A 22,482-nucleotide genomic window follows, 5' to 3' on the forward strand; every position below is an offset into this window, starting at 1 on the left:
TATGGCCATTCTGGGTTGCATAATTCTTCATGGTTGGTGCGGTCCTGTGCCTTGGAGGATGTTCAGCAGCACTCTCAGCATCTACCCAGTAGACACTGGCTGCCGCACACTCCTACTAGTTTGCATAAAAAATATCTCCAAATATTGTCAAATGGGGTGGGAGTGCAAAATCACATCACACTATACTCCTTGAGAATTACTCTTTTTGCCCAATTGGAGGTGGTCACTGAAATCAGAAGAATCTGCAATGGGTGAGTGGTGTACTGGGAAGGCAGGTGGGGGCGACAGGCTTTTTGGATCAGTGCAATTGCTGGTCACCTGTCTTCTCTATCCTCTACTCTTTTGTCTGGGCTCCTTTAACCGAGAAACAGACAAAAATCCACACACATGCAAATTATTTTCATAAATGACTTTTACTTCTTTATCATTTCTCTTGACAGTAGTTCCTGGCAATGTGCATATAACATGAAGGCAAGCATAAATCTCAGAGGTCATCAAAGATATTGTCCTAATTTTCTTAAACCATTAAAATATTTTCATTTATAAAATTAATCTAAATATAAATATTGACACTAAAGATCAAAATCACTTGATGACAAAATAATTCTTCTGGAACTATAACATATGCTTATGGTTTTTAATAGTAAATTAAATCTTTGCACTTATTTGGCACAAGGAAACCTTTATAAAAGTTCAAATGCCATGGAGCAGGCTTCTTTTTGTTTTTTTTGTTTTGTTTTTTTTGCAAGGCTTACACAGTACACGTTTTTGTCAAAGAAAACTGAAGAGTTTAACACTGGAACACAACAATAGTTGCTTTTCATGCCTCTTAAAGAAAACGTTCTATTTGGAAGTCAGATTTTGTTGTGTTTTCGAAATTTGTTTTTGTTTGTTTTTGCTTGGAATCACACCAACAGAACAAAAAAAGCCAAAGATTTACTTATTTCAAAGGAGTCGTTTCTGTTGGATAACACATACACAGCATCAGCAAGGAGTATTATTGGAAGATACAGAGACCCCCATCAGGAGTGGATCAGGACACACAACTCAGCAGCCAGTCGGGGCTGGAAATGTACATGGCAGCTAAAGAATAGAGAGGCTGAAGACAATGCAGGCTTTTGGGAGGCATTCCAATCATAATTAGCTCACAGGTGTGGTTCTGGCAGATTAACCTCTCTGGCCTTGGTTATCAAATCTGAAAAATGGGTATACTTACTGAAATAGGGATGCTATGGAGATTAAAATGAGAACATTGCCTTCTTTAGAGCTGGCATGTAATAAATTCTAGTCACCTTATTCCCTTGCCTCCTTCCTCAGATCCATAATCAATGAGGAGCAAACACTTAAAAACATGTAAACGTGTTGCTAATGCCCAATTAATTGAGTGAAATTCCAATTCCACTTGCTTGTATTAATACACTCTAAACAGTCATGCAGTTGAGTCAGATTCAAACAGGCCATAAACATGCAGTTGAGTGTCAATTCTTGTGTCCCTTAAACTCAGTTTGTTCTTGATTCTTTTCATACTTTCAAATTTTCTAAGGCTATTCCGTAACCATTTTTTTTTAAATCCATAAGGTCATTTTGCTACTGTGCTGAATATTCATTAGGAAATCAATTTTGGAGGACACAAGTTTTCGTACGCCGTTATATTTTGCAAGAATTCATTTACCCAAAACTCATTGAGGTGTGGCCATTGCTCAACGGAGTCATGTTGATTCTGGACATTGCCCTAGAAAAAGCTGAGCTAACAGTGGTCTTCCTCCACCCCTTCTCCACTTCTGAGTGAGGACACTATCAATAAGTCTGTGGAGGAACCCCAAATTCTTAAGGAGACATTGTATCAGATGGACCTGGCATGATGGGGACGAGTCAGGGCTTTCCATTCTGTGGCCTGTGGCTGTAAAGCAAGGGGACTCGCTGGTTATGAGGTGGGTGAGGAGGAGGTAGCTAAGGGACACCTGCATGCTTGATGGTTGAGAGACCCCCAAGTTACACCGTCCTAAGTGCTCGCTTCGGGGGCCTTTCCACTTATCCCCTTAGCATCTGTAAGACAAGGATGCCTGTGAGAGATGTGGTTATGTTGATGAGGAATTAAATGATAATCTCCATCTCCCTTCCCTCCACCCCTCCTCCAATAATTTTCCATGGGACAAATAAATGGTTGACACAGAATTCTCATTGAATCAAAGGGACTGAAAAACAAAAAAGATTTTTTACAGACAACACACAGTAGCAAAGCAAACCAGGAAAAGATGCATCTTTTGAACATGGAGCTCTGCCGTTGGAAGCCAGCATCTTGGTTTGCTGTCTTGGATTCTCCAGGAAGCCTAAGGCAGAGAGTGGGCAAGACCGCAATGCTGAAGTCTGAGGCTGCTTTCAGGGTGAGGTATCAGGACAGCCCTGTGCAGTGGAATGCTGTGGCCACCCCAGGCTCTCTCCTCAGGTGGAAATCCATACGGTATTCGATGGCTGTTGGGTCAAGGCACTGTTGTGTATGGCCGGAGGCAGTGGGTCACTGGCAGTGGAGCTCCGGTGGCGTTAATACAGGGCAGCAGACTCCAGGGCGGGCTCCTGAGGTGACATATGGAGCACACTGTCACCAACCGCTTGGCAAATTGATTACGTTTGGCACTATGATCATAGAAAATGATTTCACACTTTCTACTTTTTTTGAAATTCATTGAGGTTCTCTTTGTGAATTGGTATGAAATCAACTTTTAGGAATGATCCATGGAAACTTAAAAATTTAATCTGTAAAGTATGATGTTAGAAAAACGTCTTAATCAAAGCTTAATAACAACCCCATTCAGGGGCTGGGGTTGTGGCTCCAGTAGTAGAGCTCGCCTAGCACGCATGAGGCACTGGGTTGGATCCTCAGCACCTCATAAAAGCTAAATGAAGATATTGTGTCCACCTAAAACTAAAAAATATTAAAAAAAACCCTCAACCCTATTCAGATCTCTAATTGGTATTTATTTCCAGTGCACTGGGACTGCCAAAGGCTGATAGAAGAGTTTTTAAAATCACTAAATCGATTGTGCTCTTCTGTTGTGTGCAGAATCAAGACGGGCGACTCTCCTATTTCATCAAAATCAAAACATCCTTTCTCAGCGTGTTCTCTGAATACATCTTGTCTTCAGTTCTACTTTGTTCGAAAGTAATATTCTGCACTGTCTTTTTATTTTGTGTGTGTGTGTGTTGTTTAGTGCATATTGTGCCTTGCTTCATTTTTAACCTGTGTGTATTCCTTTAAGGTCATTTATTTTTATTTTACTCAAAATCATCTATCGAAGTGAGAGCCACACAACATTTAACTAACCATTTTCAAGCAAATAATCCAGTGGCTTTGGTATGTTCACAAGATTGTCTGCCCATCATCTTTGTCCAGTTTTCATACATGTGCATCACTCCGAAGTCACCCCTTAACCATCAGCAGTTTCTTCTTCTTCCCCACCTCCTCAGCTCCCAGCAACCACTGCCTACGTGCTACCTCTATGAAGGGTCATTAGCCATGTTTTTTATAACCTGTTCCTTCCCTGACTCTCGTGGTCTGCCCTTTAAGTATGAGAAAGCATCTTTTTGGCTCTTGGAAGTAACGGGCAGGAACAAGGTGAAAGGTCAGGGCTATTGGCTGACCATGGAAGGGGCGACAAGCAGCTCTGCTGCCATTTGGGGTCACATTGGAATGGCTGTGTCCTCCATGATGCCAACACCTGGCACTTCCATGTTCACAAGGGGGACTGTGCAGGGTGGAGGGGAAGAGGGAGGGAGAGGCTGGTGATGCCCAGAGGGCAACAGAGCAAGTTTGCTCTCACTTCAGTCTTGTCCTCTCAGATATGACCTGCCCTCAGCGCAATAAGTGTCACTAAGGCAGCTTAGCTGGATCACCACTCCTGTGCAAGCAGCACTCAGCATCTGCGGAAACTCTGATGCTTATGTTGGTTTTTAAGCAAATGATCCTTGAACCCTCTCCCGATGATCTCTAGAGTTGGTACAAATTATCTACGGTCAGCACCTTTGCCACGTTTAGGGGCACTGCTGACTCTTAAGGAAAGTGACATTAATGGCTAACAAGAAATTTGAGGAAAGAGTGAATCTGGATCCAAAACAGAATAAGGACTCCTACACCTCACCCAGACCTTACATATATATTTTTATTTCTCTTATATCAAACCTGGTTTCTCCAAAGAGCTGGAGAAATAATTGAGAGGAGATAATGAAGAGGTGACCACCACCAGGTGGATGTCATTCCCCCTCTCTTAGACCCTTATCCCCTCACACCCAATAGGCCTTGAGGCCAGGCAGAAAGGATGCTTCCTGGGGGCTCTGTTAAAGGAGCCACAGAAGGAAGACTACGGAATGGAGATCCATCAAGAGTGAAAGGAAGGGCATCAGGACAGAGATGATGACATTTACCATCAAATCCTTGGCGGGGCTTTTCCTTTCTTTGGGCTCGTTGGTTGAGGAGCCTTGGAGGATAAAGTTGTGGTTAAATGTCTTCATGGTGGTCACTGAAGATGCCTCCATTTTTTCAGCTAAAAGGAAACAAAAAGGAATAGACATTACCCAGAAGATGGAGTGGTTAGTAAGGAAGAAAGACGAGGTGGTCAAATCACTCAGATTTTTTTTTTTTCCCCTAGACTTGGCACTTCCTTCCTGTACATTTTTATTTTTATGATGGATCAAATAAGTCAAGGCATCATGGGTGGCTATCTGGGAAAAAGTATCTCAGAGATGAACCACTACAGTCCCTAAATTCTTATTTGCAATCCTGAAAAATATAAGAAGCTGTAAAATCTGCACATTTTTATAAGTTTGGAGTCAAAAATCATCTGATTGCAAAACCTGACCTGAACTCACTTGTGGTCACTGAAGGTTCTTGTCCAGCATGAGGAGTGTGAATGTCCTCACGCTTTGCTGTAAGGATATTTGTGTTTTGACTGTCAGATGCTGCCTGGACACCATGTTCCCTTTTTGGTACACAAGCAATTATGGAACACCAAGAGATCTGAGGTTTCAGTTAAAGGACTGTGGAACTGTGATAAATTTTTAACTGTCCAAAATAGGGGGGTGGTTTATAGACTATTAAAGTAAACATTTGATAAATATTTATTGAATGCCAAGAGATAAAAGCAAGGTTCAAACACACATCTCCTGACTTTCTACTCCCCTACTGTAAATCCAAATTTCCAGTTTGGCCTCATCGTTATGTGGCTCCCTAATCCAAGGAAATGGCTGAACATGAACACAGGGTGACCTGACTGGCATCATTGGAATCCCTTCCTGGTGGCGCACTGTGGAAGATGCTTTTGGTGTCCTCTGTAATTCTTCCCAACGGTCACCATTCCAGCACATTCTAACAGCATCCAACTTCAAGCACCACCACTCTCTTGGAAGATTCAGAAGTACCAGGAAGTTCATGCATTAAAAAGAATCCCTCAGCCATAATAGATGAGAGTGGAAGGTCGAACATACCATCTTCCTACCCTGTAGGCAGGAAGCTCTGAGCTGCAGTCAACACTGTCTTCCCGAGGTCCTCAGGAGGATTTAGCTTCATTTGCTCAAAGAAGTAACTTACCAATTAATTAACCTGTACTGGCTTCCTATCTTTCCTTTCCCTGAATCTCCTGCCCGGCACCAGTGCTTCCTTGGAACCACTTCCCAAATAAACTTGTATTCCTATCCTTATCCCAGTGTTTGCTTCTGGGGTGACCAGAAGTAAAGTCAAGATAAGGACAAAGCTGGGTGCGAATTCCTCATTGTATCTGGTCCTCAAACTCAGATCTCTGAGCTACTCAAAGGAAACAATTCAGCCTTCGTCCTTTGGTAGCTCTGTGGTTCTGGTTTGAGCTTACCTTTCACTGGGGGAGCGGGTAGTTTCCTCCTCTGCTGCCTTGATGTGTCTATGGTTTGTACCTACAAACACGACACGGCAATCAATACAACTTGGTAAAGCCAAAGATATCTTATCTTTTGCACTATCCAGCTCATGCAATGTTCCACCAGAGGGAGCAAGGGACAAACACACCTGGTTCCTTTGCTTCTGATCCCGTTTTCTTGTGAGGCGCACACACGGTGCTATGTTTAAGCCTGCATTGGTCAGGGCTGAAATCCGGCTTTCGATATCAGAAATCTTCATGCAACAGAAAGACGGGATCGGTGGGGGAGAGGGTACAGAAAGAATCGTTGTTAAAAGCGTTTGGAGTTTATAAAGAACACATCTTCTTTGACGCATGCACATTCATCCATTCAATTTTTACCGAGCATTTCTCTATTTAATGTTGCAATGAGAAGATAAAATACAAACTTTTCTTTATGAATTTAAATTGCTAGTTTGGTAGCTCTAGAGTGTGTTAATAACTCTGTCAGAGTATGCCTAGGGATAAATGGAAGCCAGGCCACTATGGGAGAGCTAGCCTAGAGCCACCTAGATGGGCATGGGGTGGGGAGGAATGGTCAAGGAAGACTTCTGTTATGGTTTGGACATGGTTTGAGTGTGTCTCCTAGAGCTTCACATACTGGAATCTTGGTCCTCAGTGTGGTGGTGTGGTAGTGTGGAGGTGGCAGAGGAAGCTTTAAGAGGTGGAGCCTATTCATCCCTGGGATGCAGGGATGGTTCAATATACGGAAATCAATAAATGTAATTCACCATATCAATAGACTTAAAGATAAGAACCATATGATCATCTCGATAGACGCAGAAAAAGCATTCGACAAAGTACAGCATCCCTTTATGTTCAAAACATTAGAAAAACTAGGGATAACAGGAACTTACCTTGATATTGTAAAAGCTATTTACGCTAAGCCCCAGGCTTGCATCATTCTGAATGGAGAAAAATTGAAGGCATTCCCCTTAAAATCAGGAACAAGACAGGGATGCCCTCTATCACCACTTCTATTCAATATAGTTCTCGAAACACTGGCCAGAGCAATTAGACAAACGAAAGAAATTAAAGGCATAAAAATTGGAAAGGAAGAACTTAAATTATCACTATTTGCAGATGACATGATTCTATACCTAGAAGACCCAAAATGGTCTACAAAAAAACTACTAGAACTAATAAATGAATTCAGCAAAGTGGCAGGATATAAAATCAACACGCACAAATCAAAGGCATTTCTGTATATCAGCAACAAAACCTCTGAAATGGAAATAAGGAAAACCACTCCATTCACAATATCCTCAAAAAAAATAATATACTTGGGAATCAACCTAACAAAAGAGGTGAAAGATTTATACAATGAAAACTACAGATCCCTAAAAAGAGAAGTAGAAGAAGATCTTAGAAGATGGAAAGATATACCCTGTTCATGGATAGGCAGAACTAACATCATAAAAATGGCGATATTACCAAAAGTCCTCTATAGGTTTAATGCAATGCCAATCAAAATTCCAATGGCATTGCTTGTAGAAATAGATAAAGCAATCATGAAATTCATATGGAAAAATAAAAGACCCAGAATAGCAAAAGCAATTCTAAGCAGGAAGTGTGAATCAGGTGGTATAGCAATACCAGATTTCAAACTATACTACAGAGCAATAGTAACAAAAACAGCATGGTACTGGTACCAAAACAGGCGGGTAGACCAATGGTACAGAATAGAGGATACAGAGACTAATCCACAAAGTTACAACTATCTTATATTCGATAAAGGGGCTAAAAGCATGCAATGGAGGAAGGATAGCATTTTCAACAAATGGTGTTGGGAAAACTGGAAATCCATATGCAACAAAATGAAACTGAATCCCCTCCTCTCACCATGCACAAAAATTAGCTCAAAATGGATCAAGGACCTTGATATCAAATCAGAGACTCTGCGTATGATAGAAGAAAAAGTTGGCTACGATCTACATATTGTGGGATCAGGCTCCAAATTCCTTAACAGGACACCCATAGCACAAGAGTTAATAGCAAGAATCAACAAATGGGACTTACTTAAACTAAAAAGTTTTTTCACAGCAAGAGAAACAATAAGAGAAGTAAATCGGGAGCCTACATCATGGGAACAAATTTTTACCCCCCACACTTCAGATAGAGCCTTAATATCCAGAGTTTACAAAGAACTCAAAAAATTGGACAATAAGACAACAAATAACCCAATCAACAAATGGGCCAAGGACCTGAACAGACACTTCTCAGAGGAGGACATACAATCAATCAACAGATACATGAAAAAATGCTCACCATCTCTAGCAGTCAGAGAAATGCAAATCAAAACCACCCTAAGATACCATCTCACTCCAGTAAGATTGTCAGCCATTATGAAGTCAAATAATAACAAGTGCTGGCGAGGATGTGGGGAAAAGGGTACTCTAATACATTGCTGGTGGGACTGCAAATTGGTTCGGCCAATTTGGAAAGCAGTATGGAGATTCCTGGGAAAGCTAGGAATGGAACCACCATTTGACCCAGTTATTGCCCTTCTTGGGCTATTCCCTGAAGACCTTAAAAGAGCGTACTACAGGGATACGGCCACATCGATGTTCATAGCAGCACAATTCACAATAGCTAGACTGTGGAACCAACCCAGATGCCCTTCAATGGATGAATGGATTAAAAAAATGTGGCATTTATACACTATGGAGTATTACACAGCACTAAAAAATGACAAAATCATGGAATTTGCAGGGAAATGGATGGCATTAGAGCAGATTATGCTCAGTGAAGCTAGCCAATCCCTAAAAAACAAATACCAAATGTCTTCTTTGATATAATGAGAGCAACTAAGAATAGAGTAGGGAGGAAGAGCAGGAAGAAAAGATTGACATTAAACAGAGGCACGAGATGGGAGGGAAAGAGAGAGAAAAGTGGAATTGCATGGAAATGGAAAGAGACCCTCATTGTTATAAAAAACTACATAAAAGAGGTTGTGAGGGGAATTGGAAGAAAAATAAGGAGAGAAATGAATTACAGTAGATGGGATAGACAGAAAAGATGGGGGGAGGGGGATAGTAGAGGATAGGAAAGGTAGCAGAATACATCAGTCACTAGTATGGCATTATGTAAAAATGTGAATGTGTAACCTATGTGATTCTGCAATCTGTATTTGGGGTAAAAATGGGAGTTCATAACTCACTTGAACCTATTGTTCGAAGTATGATATGTCAAGAGCTTTGTAATGTTGTGAACAACCAATAAAAAAAAAAAAAAAAAAAAGAGGTGGAGCCTAATGAAAGTTGGTTAGGTCATTGGGGGTGCTTCCCTTGCAAGGGACTGTTGTAGTTTTTCCAGGACCCCAGTCAGTTTCCACAAAAGTGATCTGTTATTTAAAAAAAGCAATCCCGAGTCCCACTGGCTTCCTGTATCACCATGTATATTAGCCTATTTTCATTACTATCCCCAAATGCCTGAAATAGGCTAGCTTTATAAAGAAAAGAGTTTTATTTAGCTCATAGTTTTAGAGAGCCAAAGGCAGGGCATTGGGATCAGCTTCACCCTGGTGAGGGCCTCTTGGCTGTGTCACATGATGGTGGATATGAAACGGTGTCATAACAGTGGGAACATGTATAGGAGTAATATATTACATCCCAAGACAGGAAGCTAGAGAAAGACGGCTGGAGCCAGGCTGGCTCTGTTTACAACAATCCTCTGAAGGGAACTGACTCAGGGGTTCCATGAGAACTACCTTAATTCCTTCTGTGGGCAGCACCCTCAGTGACCTAAGGACCTCCCACTAGGCCTCACCTCTTTCCACATTGCCACACTGGGGGTTACGCTTGTTAAAAGTGTTGTGAGTTTTTAAATTTTTTAAAAAAATCGGTGCATTCTAATCATACACAATAGTGGGGTTAATTGTTACATATACACAAAAAGCGTTCTGGGTTTATAGCAAACAAATGAATACTCCAACACATAAACCCTTGGGGGACACATTTAAACCAGATCCAAACCATTACACCCTTTGATCTCTTCTGCATCTGTGTTTCTGGTGTTGGGATGCCATCTGCCATGAGGCCCTCACCAGAGGCCAAACAGATGGTGCTATTTGTTCTTAGACTTTCAGGCTTCAAAACGGTGAGTTAAATAAACTTCTGTAAAAAAAGCACTCTGCCTCAGTTATTTTGTTACAGAAACATAAAAAAAAATACTTATTCAGATTCCACAGGAGGCAACTCTTGAACTTTAAAGGGCAAGTATAATTTAAAGATCTTGCTTTCTTCTTCCATAATTTTATGACTTCAAAGCCACAGCATGAGGATTTACAGGCAAGGCCCAGCAGATCCCAGTGCAAAAACCATCTCTTCCATTCAGGGGCCAAGTGGCCTTGAGAGGTTCCCTCCTCTCTCTGGGCATCACTTTCCTCATTTGCAACATGGGAAGGTCAGAGAGCTCAGATCTCTTTCCAAGACTCTGAAGGCAGATGTAGAGAGCAAGAGCTCACTCAGTGCCCAGGAAGAGCACCGATCCTCCCCTTCCTCTGGAGTGAAGAAGGCACTGTCCCTGCTCTTAGAAAAGTGCACGCTGATAAGTGCTTAAATACATGAACTCATTCATGCTTCAAAATAATTCTAGAAAGTGGGGACTGTTCTCTTCACTGTTATTTTTACAGACGGAGAGACTGTGGCTCAAAGGACTAAGGGACATACCCAACAGCATACCACGGAATGGAGGGGAGAGATGGGAATCACAGACCTTTTGCTGAGATGGTGCTACCTGGGTGTTGCTGGGGCATCCGATAGGTAGCCAGAGGCAGGCCGCCAGCCAATGTGTGTGTGGACCACTCCCAGACCGCAGTGCCTCCCCAGTCCCTCTACAATTTGTGCTGCTCAAGACAAATCTTACTTCTGCTGTCATTTACTGAGGGCATCTTTGGACAAAGTCTACAGGGATAAGGTGCTATAGGAGTGCACAGTTGAAACCTAAAGAGTCAGTTAATATGGAAGATGCTTCCCTTACCCCTGCCCAAAGCAGGCAGTCTTGGTTAGACAAGGAAGAAGAGGTATGTGAAGACCAAGCTATGGTAGGTGGTGAAAGAACGCAAGGTAAGTTGCCTGATAGCCAACTTCCAGAAGGAGTCACTATGAGGCTGGGCCCCTCCCTGGCCCCCCAGATGCCTTCTTGTTTGACTCCTCAACTTTCATATTGAGAGTTGCATTCCTTTCATTTATAGGCGAATAAATTGCACAAATCTCTGAGAAAAATTTCAGGTTAAGATCTTATCAGTCATTTGCAACTGATGTGGATTAGAAGATCAAATTCTTCTCTGGAAGCAATTTTGATGAAGGGCCTTTCTCAGAGATAAAGTCAATGGGAAAGCACTGTGTTGGGCTTTAATTTGCTGACTGTCAGGTTCTGGAGTAAGAAGCACTAAAACGATCCAGTTTTAGTCCAGAAGACAAAAGAACAAAGAGAGAATAAAGAAAGTATTGAGGGCTGGTTTTGCCTGTAGCTTATCTTAAGACTGCATGCTCAATGAGCCGTACACTTGCTAAAAGTGTCCGACCAACTCAACTCAGTTTCTTGGGAGCCAAAGCAAAGAGCTCAGGGTTGGATTCTATGCCTGGAAGTCAAAAGCCAGTACTCAGAGGAGCTTCATCTTCCAAATACTGAGTTGGTGTCTACTGACCACAATGCTACCAAAGATGCAGTTTTAAGACGCAAAATATAGAAATATTTTGAACCAGGGGTCTAGTACTGAAGTTATGCTTCAGAGACCAGTGTTTCTGAAACCCAAGCAGCATATGGGCTCCTTTTAAAGGAAAAAAACAAAAAACAAACAAACAACAATGGAAACCTGACATGGGCTCCTAAGAGCATGTCCACAAACCCCAGTTTGAGGATTAGTTGTTCTGTTCATGATCAGTTCTGATCCATAGTCAAAGGTCAAGAGAATATCCAAGAAAACTGTCAACAACCATCTTCACCAAGTTATAGAGACTACAAGGATCAATTCTGAAACAACCATTTCTAAATCCTGCCTACTCCTCCTGCAAAATATTGGCCTGAGAAACCTATTTATCTGATTACAGTCATTTACTCCCATTTTTACAAGTGTCCGATGTTGTGCTAGACACTGGAGTTGCTAAGTTAAGCTAGTCAGCTATAGTCCTGTCCTCATGGGGCTTTTAGTCTATGATGGGGGAAAATGGCTTTGAGCAAGCAACAGTGTGGTGAGGGCCTTGGAATTAAATGGGAATCTCCATAGAAAGATCCAGAGTCGGGTGTGGTGGTGCACACCTGAAACCCCAGTGGCTCAGGAGGCAGAAACAAGAAGATTGCAAGTTCAAAGCCAGCCTTAGCAAAAGCCAGATGCTAAGCAACTCAAATTTTTATTTAGAGACAAAATAGGGATGGGGATGTGGCTCAGTGGTCAAGTGCTCCCAAGTTCAATCCCTACCAAAAAAAAAAAAAAAAAGAAAAGAAAGGAGATCCAGGTTTGGGTCAGGTAAGTTGTCAAGAGGAAACTAGTATAAGATTTTAAAGGAAATCTGATGTGTTAACACAGTCATAATTTGGGAGAGTAGAAGGCTGTACTTTAAAAAGGAGGATTTGGTGGAATCCTCCACCAAGAAGGGCCTTTTCTTCTTTGCAGGTCCACTCTGAACAGAAAGAAGAATTCTCACCTGGAGCTCAGCATGGTGGACGTGTGCTGCAGCCGTTGCCACCTGGTCCTCCAGAGCCTCCAACTCAGTCTCATTCGTGCCACTATGGATACAGCGGGCAGCATCTTCCAGCTCACTCAGCTGCCCCTCCAGCCCATACACAGTGCCAGCTGCCAAGTACACCTGGAGAGAGAACATGGCCTTTGAACTCAGGTCTGCAGAGCTGGTTCTGGTGGGACTCCTTCAGGGGACCCCGGTGATTCGAGGAAGTGAGAGAGAACTGCACTCAATCCTGGAGGAAAGGGATGGGAACCCCCATTTCTAAACATTCTTCACATTTAAGTGGTAGCATGAGATCTTGTCACCCCCATGTCAAGCATACCTCCTGTCCCCTCCAACTTTCCTGGAAGGAAAAACAATTTGCAAGTTGATTTTGGTAATATAGGACAAAATACGTAGAATGAGCTATGTAAATTATGAATTTGTCCAGTGATTTATAAAAACCAGTATCAAGAGAAAAACTTGTGATGGTTTTTTTTCTCGGTAAGAGTTTTGGTTGGCCAGAAATGGTGATGCACCACCCAGCCTTTCAGGAGGTGGAGACAGGAGGATTGCAAGTTCAAAGTCAGCCTTAGCAATTTAGCGAGGATCTGAGCAATTCATCGAGAACTTGTTTCAAAATAAAAACAACAACAACAACAACAACAACAACAAAACAGCCTGGGGAATGTGGCTCAGTGGTTAAGCACCTCTGGGTTCAATCCGTGGTATAAAAAAAAAAAAAAAAAGAAAAAAAGAAAAAAAGTTTTGGTTGGCATTTAGTGATTGAGAAAAATTTAGAAAACATAAAAGGGGTGAAACTGACTTAAAATAATTACAAATTTTGAGCTTGACTAATGACCTTCTGCTTACTTGAAACAGGTTAAGGAAATTAGAAGGAACCTAGGGGTATAGTAGGGAAAAACTTCATTTCTTAGAAAAAATAGGATGTTAAAGAGAAACATGTGGAATCTATTTGTCAATTAGGATAATTTTGGGAACTACTGAAAATGAGCAAATCGAGTAGTAATTTGAAAGTGGACAAACAGAAAGAATCATTGGAATAATTCAGACAAAAGGATGCCAGTCAGTGGGAATTTTTGTGACAAACACTTTCTCAGCCTAATCAATAACGTGGTGAAATAGCCCACGACACGGGAACAAGATGTATCTAAAGAAGGAAAGTACTTAAAGAGAAGTTCTGGAGGTGTGATGGATGTATGTAAAGTTCTAAAACATGATCACTGCAGTTTAGAGTTGATCTGAATGAAGTGCCTGGTCAGGACTTCAACAGTTCCTGTAATTGGAGTTAAAAATATAACAGAGCTGAGGAAGAGCCAAACGCTTCAGTGCAGGAGTCAAGCACCAAGTGATGGCTGAGTATCAGCGAGGAGGCAAAGAACCCCGAGATGTTCCTATTCTGTCAGTTCCTTGGGCATGATTCATTCATCTTGTTTAAACTGGCAATTTTACAAAACATTTCAAAGTGGAGCAGAGGCAGGTAGAGGGTGGATGAAAATGAATTTGACTGCATCTCTCCTCACCAGGTGTATTTATCTGGGCTGTGGGAGCTTCCTGCAGTGATGGACACAATGGACCAACATCAAATGACTACCCAGCCACCTAGGGGGCTGTGACTTAGTGAATTACACGTCTGCTGCTATCGCCACATTTCAGCTTATCCTTTTGTATTTCTTTATTGTATTAGGGAAATTCTGTTTCTAAAAGATCTTCACAGTTTAAGATAGCCACTTGTTCTTTGTCAAATGAAAGACATGATGATTGCTTCAAAGGAATTCAAGTGGAGAAATTCTTCAGAAAACATATCTCTTATGGTAAAAAAGAACTTCTCTTGACAGGAGAAGAAAAAATAAAGGTGGGGAGTCGGGTGTTGGGGGGGATGCGGAGGGGCTGGGGAGGTAGGAAAAGAGAGAAAGAAGGAGGGGTAGGGTGGGGGAGAGAAAGGCAGGGCAGTTTGGAGTTTATTATACTTTTGAAATACTTTTCCTTATCTGCATAAAAAGGTAAATTTATCTTAATAACTTTAAAGTGTAAACTTACAGTTTTTAAACAGTGAAACAAACTTCGGAATTACTATTTAAACGAAATGAATAAGTGTGGCAAAGGATAAACATGATTTTGGTCTTGGAACCCTCATTTTATCACAAACATGCAAAACTCAATTATTATCATGCCGCAGGACTGTAGTCACCCATGGCTGTTCACATTTTGACCATGGTCATAGGCTATTTCTTCTGTTATTATTATTTTTTCTTCCAAGGCAAAACAGTATGAAATAGCTCCAAGTCCTCAGTAAGGCCAGAATGTTCAGCTTTACTTTGTGCTCCCTAAAAACCTGCTTTCCTGGCATGAGGAGGAAGGGGACATTGAGTGGTTTGTCGCAGACACCAGCTGAACAGGAACTTCCAGCCAGACTTCCGGCCAGAGTAATGGCGGTGCCCAAAGGACTGCTGGATGGTGATGGAGGTGCTGGTGGGGGTCATCATGGTGAGGATGATGATGATGGCAGGTATTTCTTGGGCCAGGAATGAGCTAAGGATTTTATATGACTTATCTTATTTAATGCTCATGGCAAGTCTTGAGGTAGGGACCATTGCAATCACTATGTTAAACATGAGAATATCTTATGTCTTAGGAAACTCAGTGACTTTCCCAGTTCTCACCTCTGGGAAAAGGTGGAACCCGGAAGTGAGCCCAAGAAGGCTGATCCCAGATCCTGTTCCCCTCCCTGCCCTATGATACAGTGCTTTCTTCATCTTAGTTGGAATGTTGCTATGTTCTAAATTTCAAATTTTAGCATAAACATACTACAGTTATTGTGGTTCTAGATGGGCTTGACATTGGCTCTGTTGCTGGTTTGAAAAGACAGATGTTACATGCCACATGATAACAAATGGAAAGCATGTGAAAACGTTATTCTAGCAACCAGATGAATGTTCACCTGCAGTTGCTTGCTTAGTCAAGGTCCACATTCATTGAGAACTGTGGTTATCTTGTTTAAGCAATCTATATCCTCTTCAAATTCTAGCCACTGGTGACCCCACTGGCTGGCTCCTAGTTCAACAAGTCTTTCTTTCAACGTCATTCAAGGTTTGAAACTAGGTATTTCATTAAGGAAGGACTTCATAGTCAAATGCCCTAAAATAAAGTGCACTAACCAGATTTCTTTACTGCAGGACTTATGGGTTAATATGTTTCTCAATTTTCCTGGAAGGAGTATGCAAACTTCCCAAACTTATTTGGCCCTCGAGATGCATCTCGTTGGGCTTGGCTTCCATGAAATACACTTCAGGGGACGAAGATAGTAACTGATAGTATTTCTTGCTCTCTGGGGGCAGAGAAGCACCTGAGTAACCATGACCACCCACACGAGTTCTATATCCTCTCTGCTGCTGTCAGTGTTACACAGAGCTTAAGAAGGAGGACCACCATCCTCTGCTGGGTCCTGGACTTGGTGGCAGAGCTGGGCTCTCATGGGACAGTTCCACGGCATCTGAGGCCACTATTATATATTACATGGGGCAATATGGGGCAGAGCTACAAGAAAACTGGGACTGCCCCCACTGCCTCTGTGGCTGGGGAGTGTGGGTTACTTGTGTCACACAGCAAAGATGAAAATGAGGTTGGTGCTTGTCTCATCTCTCCCACTCACAGCCCTGTGTGAATCCATAAGGCAGCTGCTGCTACTAGTCACACCTGAGGTCTGAATAGCTGTTCTTGTTCTCTGCTGATCTCCTGTTTCTACCCTTCTGTGTCCTGCTTTGTTCCCTGTTTGATTGACTTATGTGAACTTGGCTCCCTGGCTGGCTGGGATGGCTTTGACCAATGGCAGATACCAGGCGGAGAGTAAAGGTAGGAGTAGGAAGAAGTTGAAAACATTTCTTTCCCTGTAGGCAGCAAGGTTCTGGTGGAAGCCCATCCCCATGGTCAAGGTAGCCTCGCCTCTTCCCACTCCAGGTCTCCAATGGCTCTGGTTACACTGCCTGAGGAGCAGTCCCACTCTCTTCTACCCCTGCCCTTTGACCCTGTGGCATCCTGTCACTCTGTCCTCGCTCACTTACTAGTGCCCTCTTGAACCGCCAGACCAGAGCAAATACAACAAAACTCTTCACAGCAGGAATTTAAAATACCGGGGGGGGGGGGGGGGGGGGAGAGAGAGAGAGAGAGAGAGAGAGAGAGAGAGAGAGAGAGAGAGAGAGACAGACAGACAGACAGACAGACAGACATTCAGGCATTCTGCTCAAGAAGCCGAGCCCCCATTGTGTGCTATTGCCAGGTTAGGATTAGCACAGGTCATTGCTGTCTTTAGGGGAGATAAGAGCTGATTTCATACCTAACACCAGGCAGCAGGAGAGAGGAGTCAAAGCTGAAAGGCTCCAGGATCTAAAACTCCCATCCCCCCTCTAATTAAGTGGGCTAACAGCAGTTCTGAACATTTGTAGACTGCATATATGAATGTGGTATTTCTTTATCTTATGCAGTTCTGAAAGCCTCAGAAGCATTTTTTAAAGGTGAATATTCTCAACCAAATGTTCTCTTTCATCTGAGTCCTGGCACTTGGTGGCCAAGGTTCAGGAAAGAATAGTGTGGCTATTTCTATTCCTGACAGTCCCTGGTTCCCCAGCAGGTAGACGGAGGCTAAGGAACGAAGGCGAGCTCTTTACAACCCCGATGGACAAAAGCCAGGATTTAATTAAATCAGCCGCACCCAGAGTCCAGTTTAAGAACCAGCTCTGGCTGCCTCCTGCTGCTCAACTCAATTCCAACCTGGAGACAGACCAACGGAGCAACCTGCCCAGGACTCTGTGATCTGTTGAATTAAAGTCATCCCTTCTCTGATTAAACATCCTCAGAATTCAAAGGAACGTAGACTGTGTTTCTTCAGAGATGAGATTTGAAAAGCTGGAGGATGGGGAAGCAGGAGGAGGAGAAAGAGGCAGTTAGCAGTTAGGGAACGGGAGTGGCATGGAAGGTGCTGGATTGGGGTGCAGTCAACTCCAAATCCAGCCTTGAGCCACGGGACCCTGCTGGGTCTTCTGACCTCTTGAATCCATTGCAAGTGAATATGTTTTGAATTGAAAATGTTAAGGAGGGCTGGGGCTGTAGCTCAGTGGTAAAGCACTTGCCTAGCATGTGTGAGGCACTGGGTTGGATTCTTAGCACCACATATAAATAAATAAAATAAAGGTCCATGGACAACTAAAAAAAATAAAAATAAAAAAAATGTTAATGAGTCCCCCCAAACATAGTGTCCAATAAAAGGAGTTTACAAAAAGAAAACTCAGCACAGGCTAGACACTTTTCAGTGTGCTCCTTGGAGAGGAAAGAAAAGGCCCACTGTGTTTTATGTGTACTGTGAAAACTGACCATTGTCATTTAAATTGAGCTGTTGCAGGAATTATGCACCAGCTATCATACTTTGTAAAAAAAAAAAAAAAAAAGAAAAAACATTGCTTTCCTGAAGAATCATATTTTACTTTAATCTCATCAATTATTCTGTGAGTCTTAGGACCATCGGCACTAAAAGAAACTATGTCACAGACACATTTAAAGAACAGAGCCCCTGTGCATCTGAAATAAAACCTTCATTCCTTTCTTTCTTTCTTTCTTTTTTTTAAAGGGCTTCATTCATCTGATGCAATCATACATCAGTAAACACTGGCTGTGTCAGGCTCTGAACTGAAGACTAGGCGACAGATGAGAAAGACAGCAGATCTTGTTCTGCAGGAATTTGTGTATCTGGTTTCCAATCTGGGGATGATTTTGCCCCCTCTCCAGTCCCCTAATGTTTTGACAATGCTTGGAGATGTTTTTAATTGTCCTGAGTAGGAAGGTGTTGTTACTGGCAGCTTAGAGGCAGAGGCCAGGTATGCTGTCTGATTGCCTCCAATGCATGGGACAGGTCCTCACAAAATAATTATTCAATCCAAAATGTCAATAGGGCTGGTCTAATGGGAGTCAGATAAATGAGCAGAAAGATGGAAAGTGAAGGATGTAGCCAGATAGACAAACATTTAGGTTTTTATGGGAGTCCAAGGGGAGAGAGTTCTCAGCTTTTAAAAGTGATATGAATACTGGCATTTTTCACCTTGAGTCATTTTGATTTGTTGTCATTGCAACTTTATTAAAAAAAATGCCTGTACTAACAGTTGCTGATTTCTGGTAAGAGCATTCACGGTCATGCTCCAAAGGCAGGGCTGACTTTGCTGGTCTGGAAAGATGAATCACTTGCCTGGGTGTGATACAGCTTTGTGGGAAGGGCACATCCACAGGTGACAGTGACTGTGATCTGAGTGGCTAATGTCCAGATCTCTCTCTGTGTCACTCTGGGTTTGGAAAATTCTCATCATCAGACATGTGCTGAAAATACTCAGCAATAATTGTGGATATTTATATGCAAGAATTAATTTTTCCTTCTTTCTTTTCTTACAAGTAGGAGGGTAGAAAAATCAGTTCCTGGCAGATGTATCTGCACCTTCCCCCCCAACCCCACCCTCCTTTGCAGAAGCCGGGTAGGTTCCACTCCTCCCCTGTGTCCTGACTCTCCTGCAGGCTCTTTTCAGTCAATGGAGGAGCTGGCACCACCAAAGACCCAGAGCCCATGGAGGTTCCTCAGAAGACCAACACATACAAACAGGATGAAGGAGGCAGGGGACACTACACTGCAGTAAAAATGGATGATTTTTTGGCAAAGTATAATCATCAGTGAGACTTATTTTACTTCCTTTCTTTCTTTTTCTTGAAAGTAGCAAATGTGTACTTGTCCTAGAATGAGAGAAAGAGCATCTGTTATGAAGGCTGGAATGACTTTTAACAACTTATTCCTTTGTGTAGTTTAATGGGGGATTTATGTATATATATGTGTGTGTGTGTGTGTGTGTGTGTGTGTGTGTGTGAATATATATATTTACATACATATATAATAAATTATGGGATTTATCAACTACATATAATAAATTGCATATATACATAACTATACACTATATATGTATGTATAAACATATACATAATTTATTTATATTTGGTATTAGGGATTGAACCCAGGGGAGCCCTACCACTGAGCTATATCTCTTGTCCTTATTATTTTTTTTATTTTGCAACAGGGTCTTGCTAAGTTGCTGAGGGTTTCATTGAGTTGTTGAAGTCAGTGTCCAACTTGTGATCCTCCTGCCTCAGCCTCCTGACCTGCTGGGATCACAGGTATACGTCACCGTGTCTGGCTTAACATGATATTTTAGAAGTTGGTTGGCGACATACCTGAAATATGAATATCTAATGTTTATGGGGTATTTATTTTGAGCTATGTATTGCCCTAAATATTTTCTTTCCAGAGAAGAAATACATATTTTAAATATACTTGGGATTAGGCATTTTCCTCTTGATCAGCCAGGTAGGTTGAGAAAAGTGGTAGGGAGGTGGAAAGGGAGTGACAGCAGAGTCTGGGATCTGTGTGTGGTCTGAAGGTGATGCAGGCAGTGCAGCAGGGTCTTCCCCAGGTCTCAGAGGACTTGGGTAACTCTGGAGTGAACTGGAAGCCTCAGGAGAAAGGCGGCAGGCTTCCTGCTTTTAATGGCACATGAAGGCTCAGTAAGAGACAGGTTCTGGTGTTGGTGTCTTCCGTTAGGGGAGCAGAGCCAAGCAGGTTTAATGTCGGGGCCTCTTTTGGCAGCAACCCTCATTCCCTGCAGTGGTAACTGCCAATATGCCACCTGGATCTCCTTGGATCTCGTATTCTCCACATACTTCCCTTGACCAAGATTTTTTGCTTGGCCAAACTTTAGTCAGGCTCTGAACCTTCTCCTATTTGTGTACTTCTTTACAAAATCCAGTTTTAGCAAAAAGAATCCTGCTTAATTTAGCTAGAATCCCCCATCTTGGGATCTGATCATCTCAATATCTATTTAGGTTCCTCCCCCTTTATCTCCCAAGGGATGTCCAGTCTTTCCTGGACTGTCTTCAGCAAGAATCCTGTGGATTTAGCTAGAACGCTCTTACATCTGAGGTTTCCTTTTAGTAACTTTTCTATCTAGTGACTCTCACCCTGCTCCTTACCTATGAATCCCCATTTTCCCATGCTATATTCAGAGTTGAGCTAGTGGTAGAGCCCAATCTCTCCTTCTCATTGGAAGACCCCATTGCAGTGGTCCCTATATCTACTGCCATCATCCTTATTAAAGTCTTCCTCATTATATTTTAACCTGTGCTATTGAATGATTTTTAAAATACCATCCCTGTCCCTAAACTTCAGTGTGCCTTTGTTATCAACATCTTGAGTCCATACAGAGGACTTCCTTTGGAGTCACATTGCCTGGGTGCAGAGACCAATGTGCCTGCTGGCTGGAGAGAGTGCCAGTTCCTTTGCCTTAGATCAGGACAATTCTGAGACACGTTACACTTCAGAGCTCCAGGGCAGAATCAGGCTGAAGCTACTCTGGATCTACTCTGTTTGGCTTTTCCCTTTTCCCTTCCCTTCACAATTCCTTGGCCAGCTTCTCCCGGGAGAATGTCCCTGCTAGTCACTTGCATCAAATCTTCATCTCAGGATCTGCTTCTGGGGGGACCCCATCTAAGCCACTTCCTGAGACTACTCAGGTCACGGTGTTGGTGGTGTGTGTGTCCTGTGCTCCGTGATGGTCTACAGCATCACCCGTTTCTTCCTTTGCACACCTTCACCCTAGACTGGGCACACCCACGCCCTCTTACGTTTTCTTCCAGGGAAGTCAGCTGTTCATCCAGTTTCACTTGGTCTGTCCCAAGAGGAAATGTCCCCTTTTCTCGGTCCGAAGGGACTGGCGGGAGCTCCCAGGGCCCTGTAGACTCCGCTATCAACTCCTCTGTGGCGTTGATGACTTTCAGGACTTCTGTGGAGATGTTGCAGAGAGAAACAGCAGAATACTTCTGTTTGGTCCAATAACAGAAGGGGACAGAAGACAAGAACAGCACATTAAACAATGACACAGAAATTCTACATTATCGTGGCACTCATCCTGAGCTTGATTCTGTAATAACACACAAACATCAATGTGTCAAAGGGATGAGAAGATAAAAAGTCTCCACGGCAGAAGGGAACTTAGAGGAGGCCTGGTATGACTTGCCCTAGCTTCTTGTGACTCACAATGAATTACTGCCGATTCGGAGGCAGGAAGTAGGAGCTGCCTGTCCTGTGCCCATTGATGATAGTTTAACATCCATTACTTGATTTTCTGGATGATAGTTTACTTCCTCAGTAGAACTTCAAACCACACAGAGGGTGTGGAACTGAGGGCAGCTGTCTGGACTAGGAGTCGAAGACCTGGACTCCAGGTCGGGCTCTAACTTCTCTAGTAATGGAAACTTGGCCAAGTTACTTTCCATTTCCGGAACCCACTATGTCATCTGTATGGAGATGAATGGAGTGTAAAGAAGAGCACTGAGAATACTGAGTCAACTGAAGTCCCGGCAAAGGCTTCCACGGCGGCCCTGTGGGAGGCACTCGTGCTAATTCACATACCTGGTCTCAAGCCTATTCTCCCTTGCTTTCCTGCACCACAGAGGCAAACAGGAGAACGACCCTCGGCTTCCCAGCCTCCCTTGAGAAAGTCATGGGACATAGTTCTGACCACTGAGCCTCAAGGGAAAGCCCACTGAGGGGGTTTCTAGAAAAGCCTTTGTTTTCCTGTTCAAGGGAATAGCTGTAGCTGACCCTGCCTACCTCAGCTTGTTTCTGCTTTGAAGATAGATAGATAAGCAGCTCATGAGCCAATAAGAGGGAGAATAAATGCCCAGGGCTGAGTAAGACAGAGCAGAAGGACTGAGAGAGCGGGGTCCAGACAGCAGTGGATTAGCTGAACCCTAGGAGCCATCACCAGCCTCTGCATATCTGGTTGCGTGATAAA

At 42.8% G+C, this 22,482-nt stretch overlaps 1 protein-coding gene across 3 annotated transcripts in view; it reads right to left on the minus strand.

The window, feature by feature from the left end:
- Positions 1–394: 394 nt before the first annotated feature.
- Positions 395–22,482, minus strand: part of Myrip (myosin VIIA and Rab interacting protein) — a 327,896-nt gene continuing 305,808 nt past the window's right edge. For 2 of the 3 annotated variants that reach the window (XM_021732376.3, XM_021732359.3), the window contains 6 exons: positions 21,311–21,505; positions 12,569–12,730; positions 6,032–6,136; positions 5,859–5,919; positions 4,420–4,538; positions 395–2,574 (listed from right to left, as the gene is read on the minus strand). In XM_021732376.3, the coding sequence (XP_021588051.2) occupies positions 2,542–2,574; positions 4,420–4,538; positions 5,859–5,919; positions 6,032–6,136; positions 12,569–12,730; positions 21,311–21,505 (675 nt within the window). In that variant the 3' untranslated portion in view covers positions 395–2,541. The remainder of the gene's footprint in view (positions 2,575–4,419; positions 4,539–5,858; positions 5,920–6,031; positions 6,137–12,568; positions 12,731–21,310; positions 21,506–22,482) is intronic. The other variant, XM_078038098.1, reaches the window with a different exon arrangement.

The sequence above is a fragment of the Ictidomys tridecemlineatus genome, chromosome 2, assembly GCF_052094955.1.
Source record: "Ictidomys tridecemlineatus isolate mIctTri1 chromosome 2, mIctTri1.hap1, whole genome shotgun sequence".
Classification (NCBI taxonomy): domain Eukaryota; kingdom Metazoa; phylum Chordata; class Mammalia; order Rodentia; family Sciuridae; genus Ictidomys; species Ictidomys tridecemlineatus.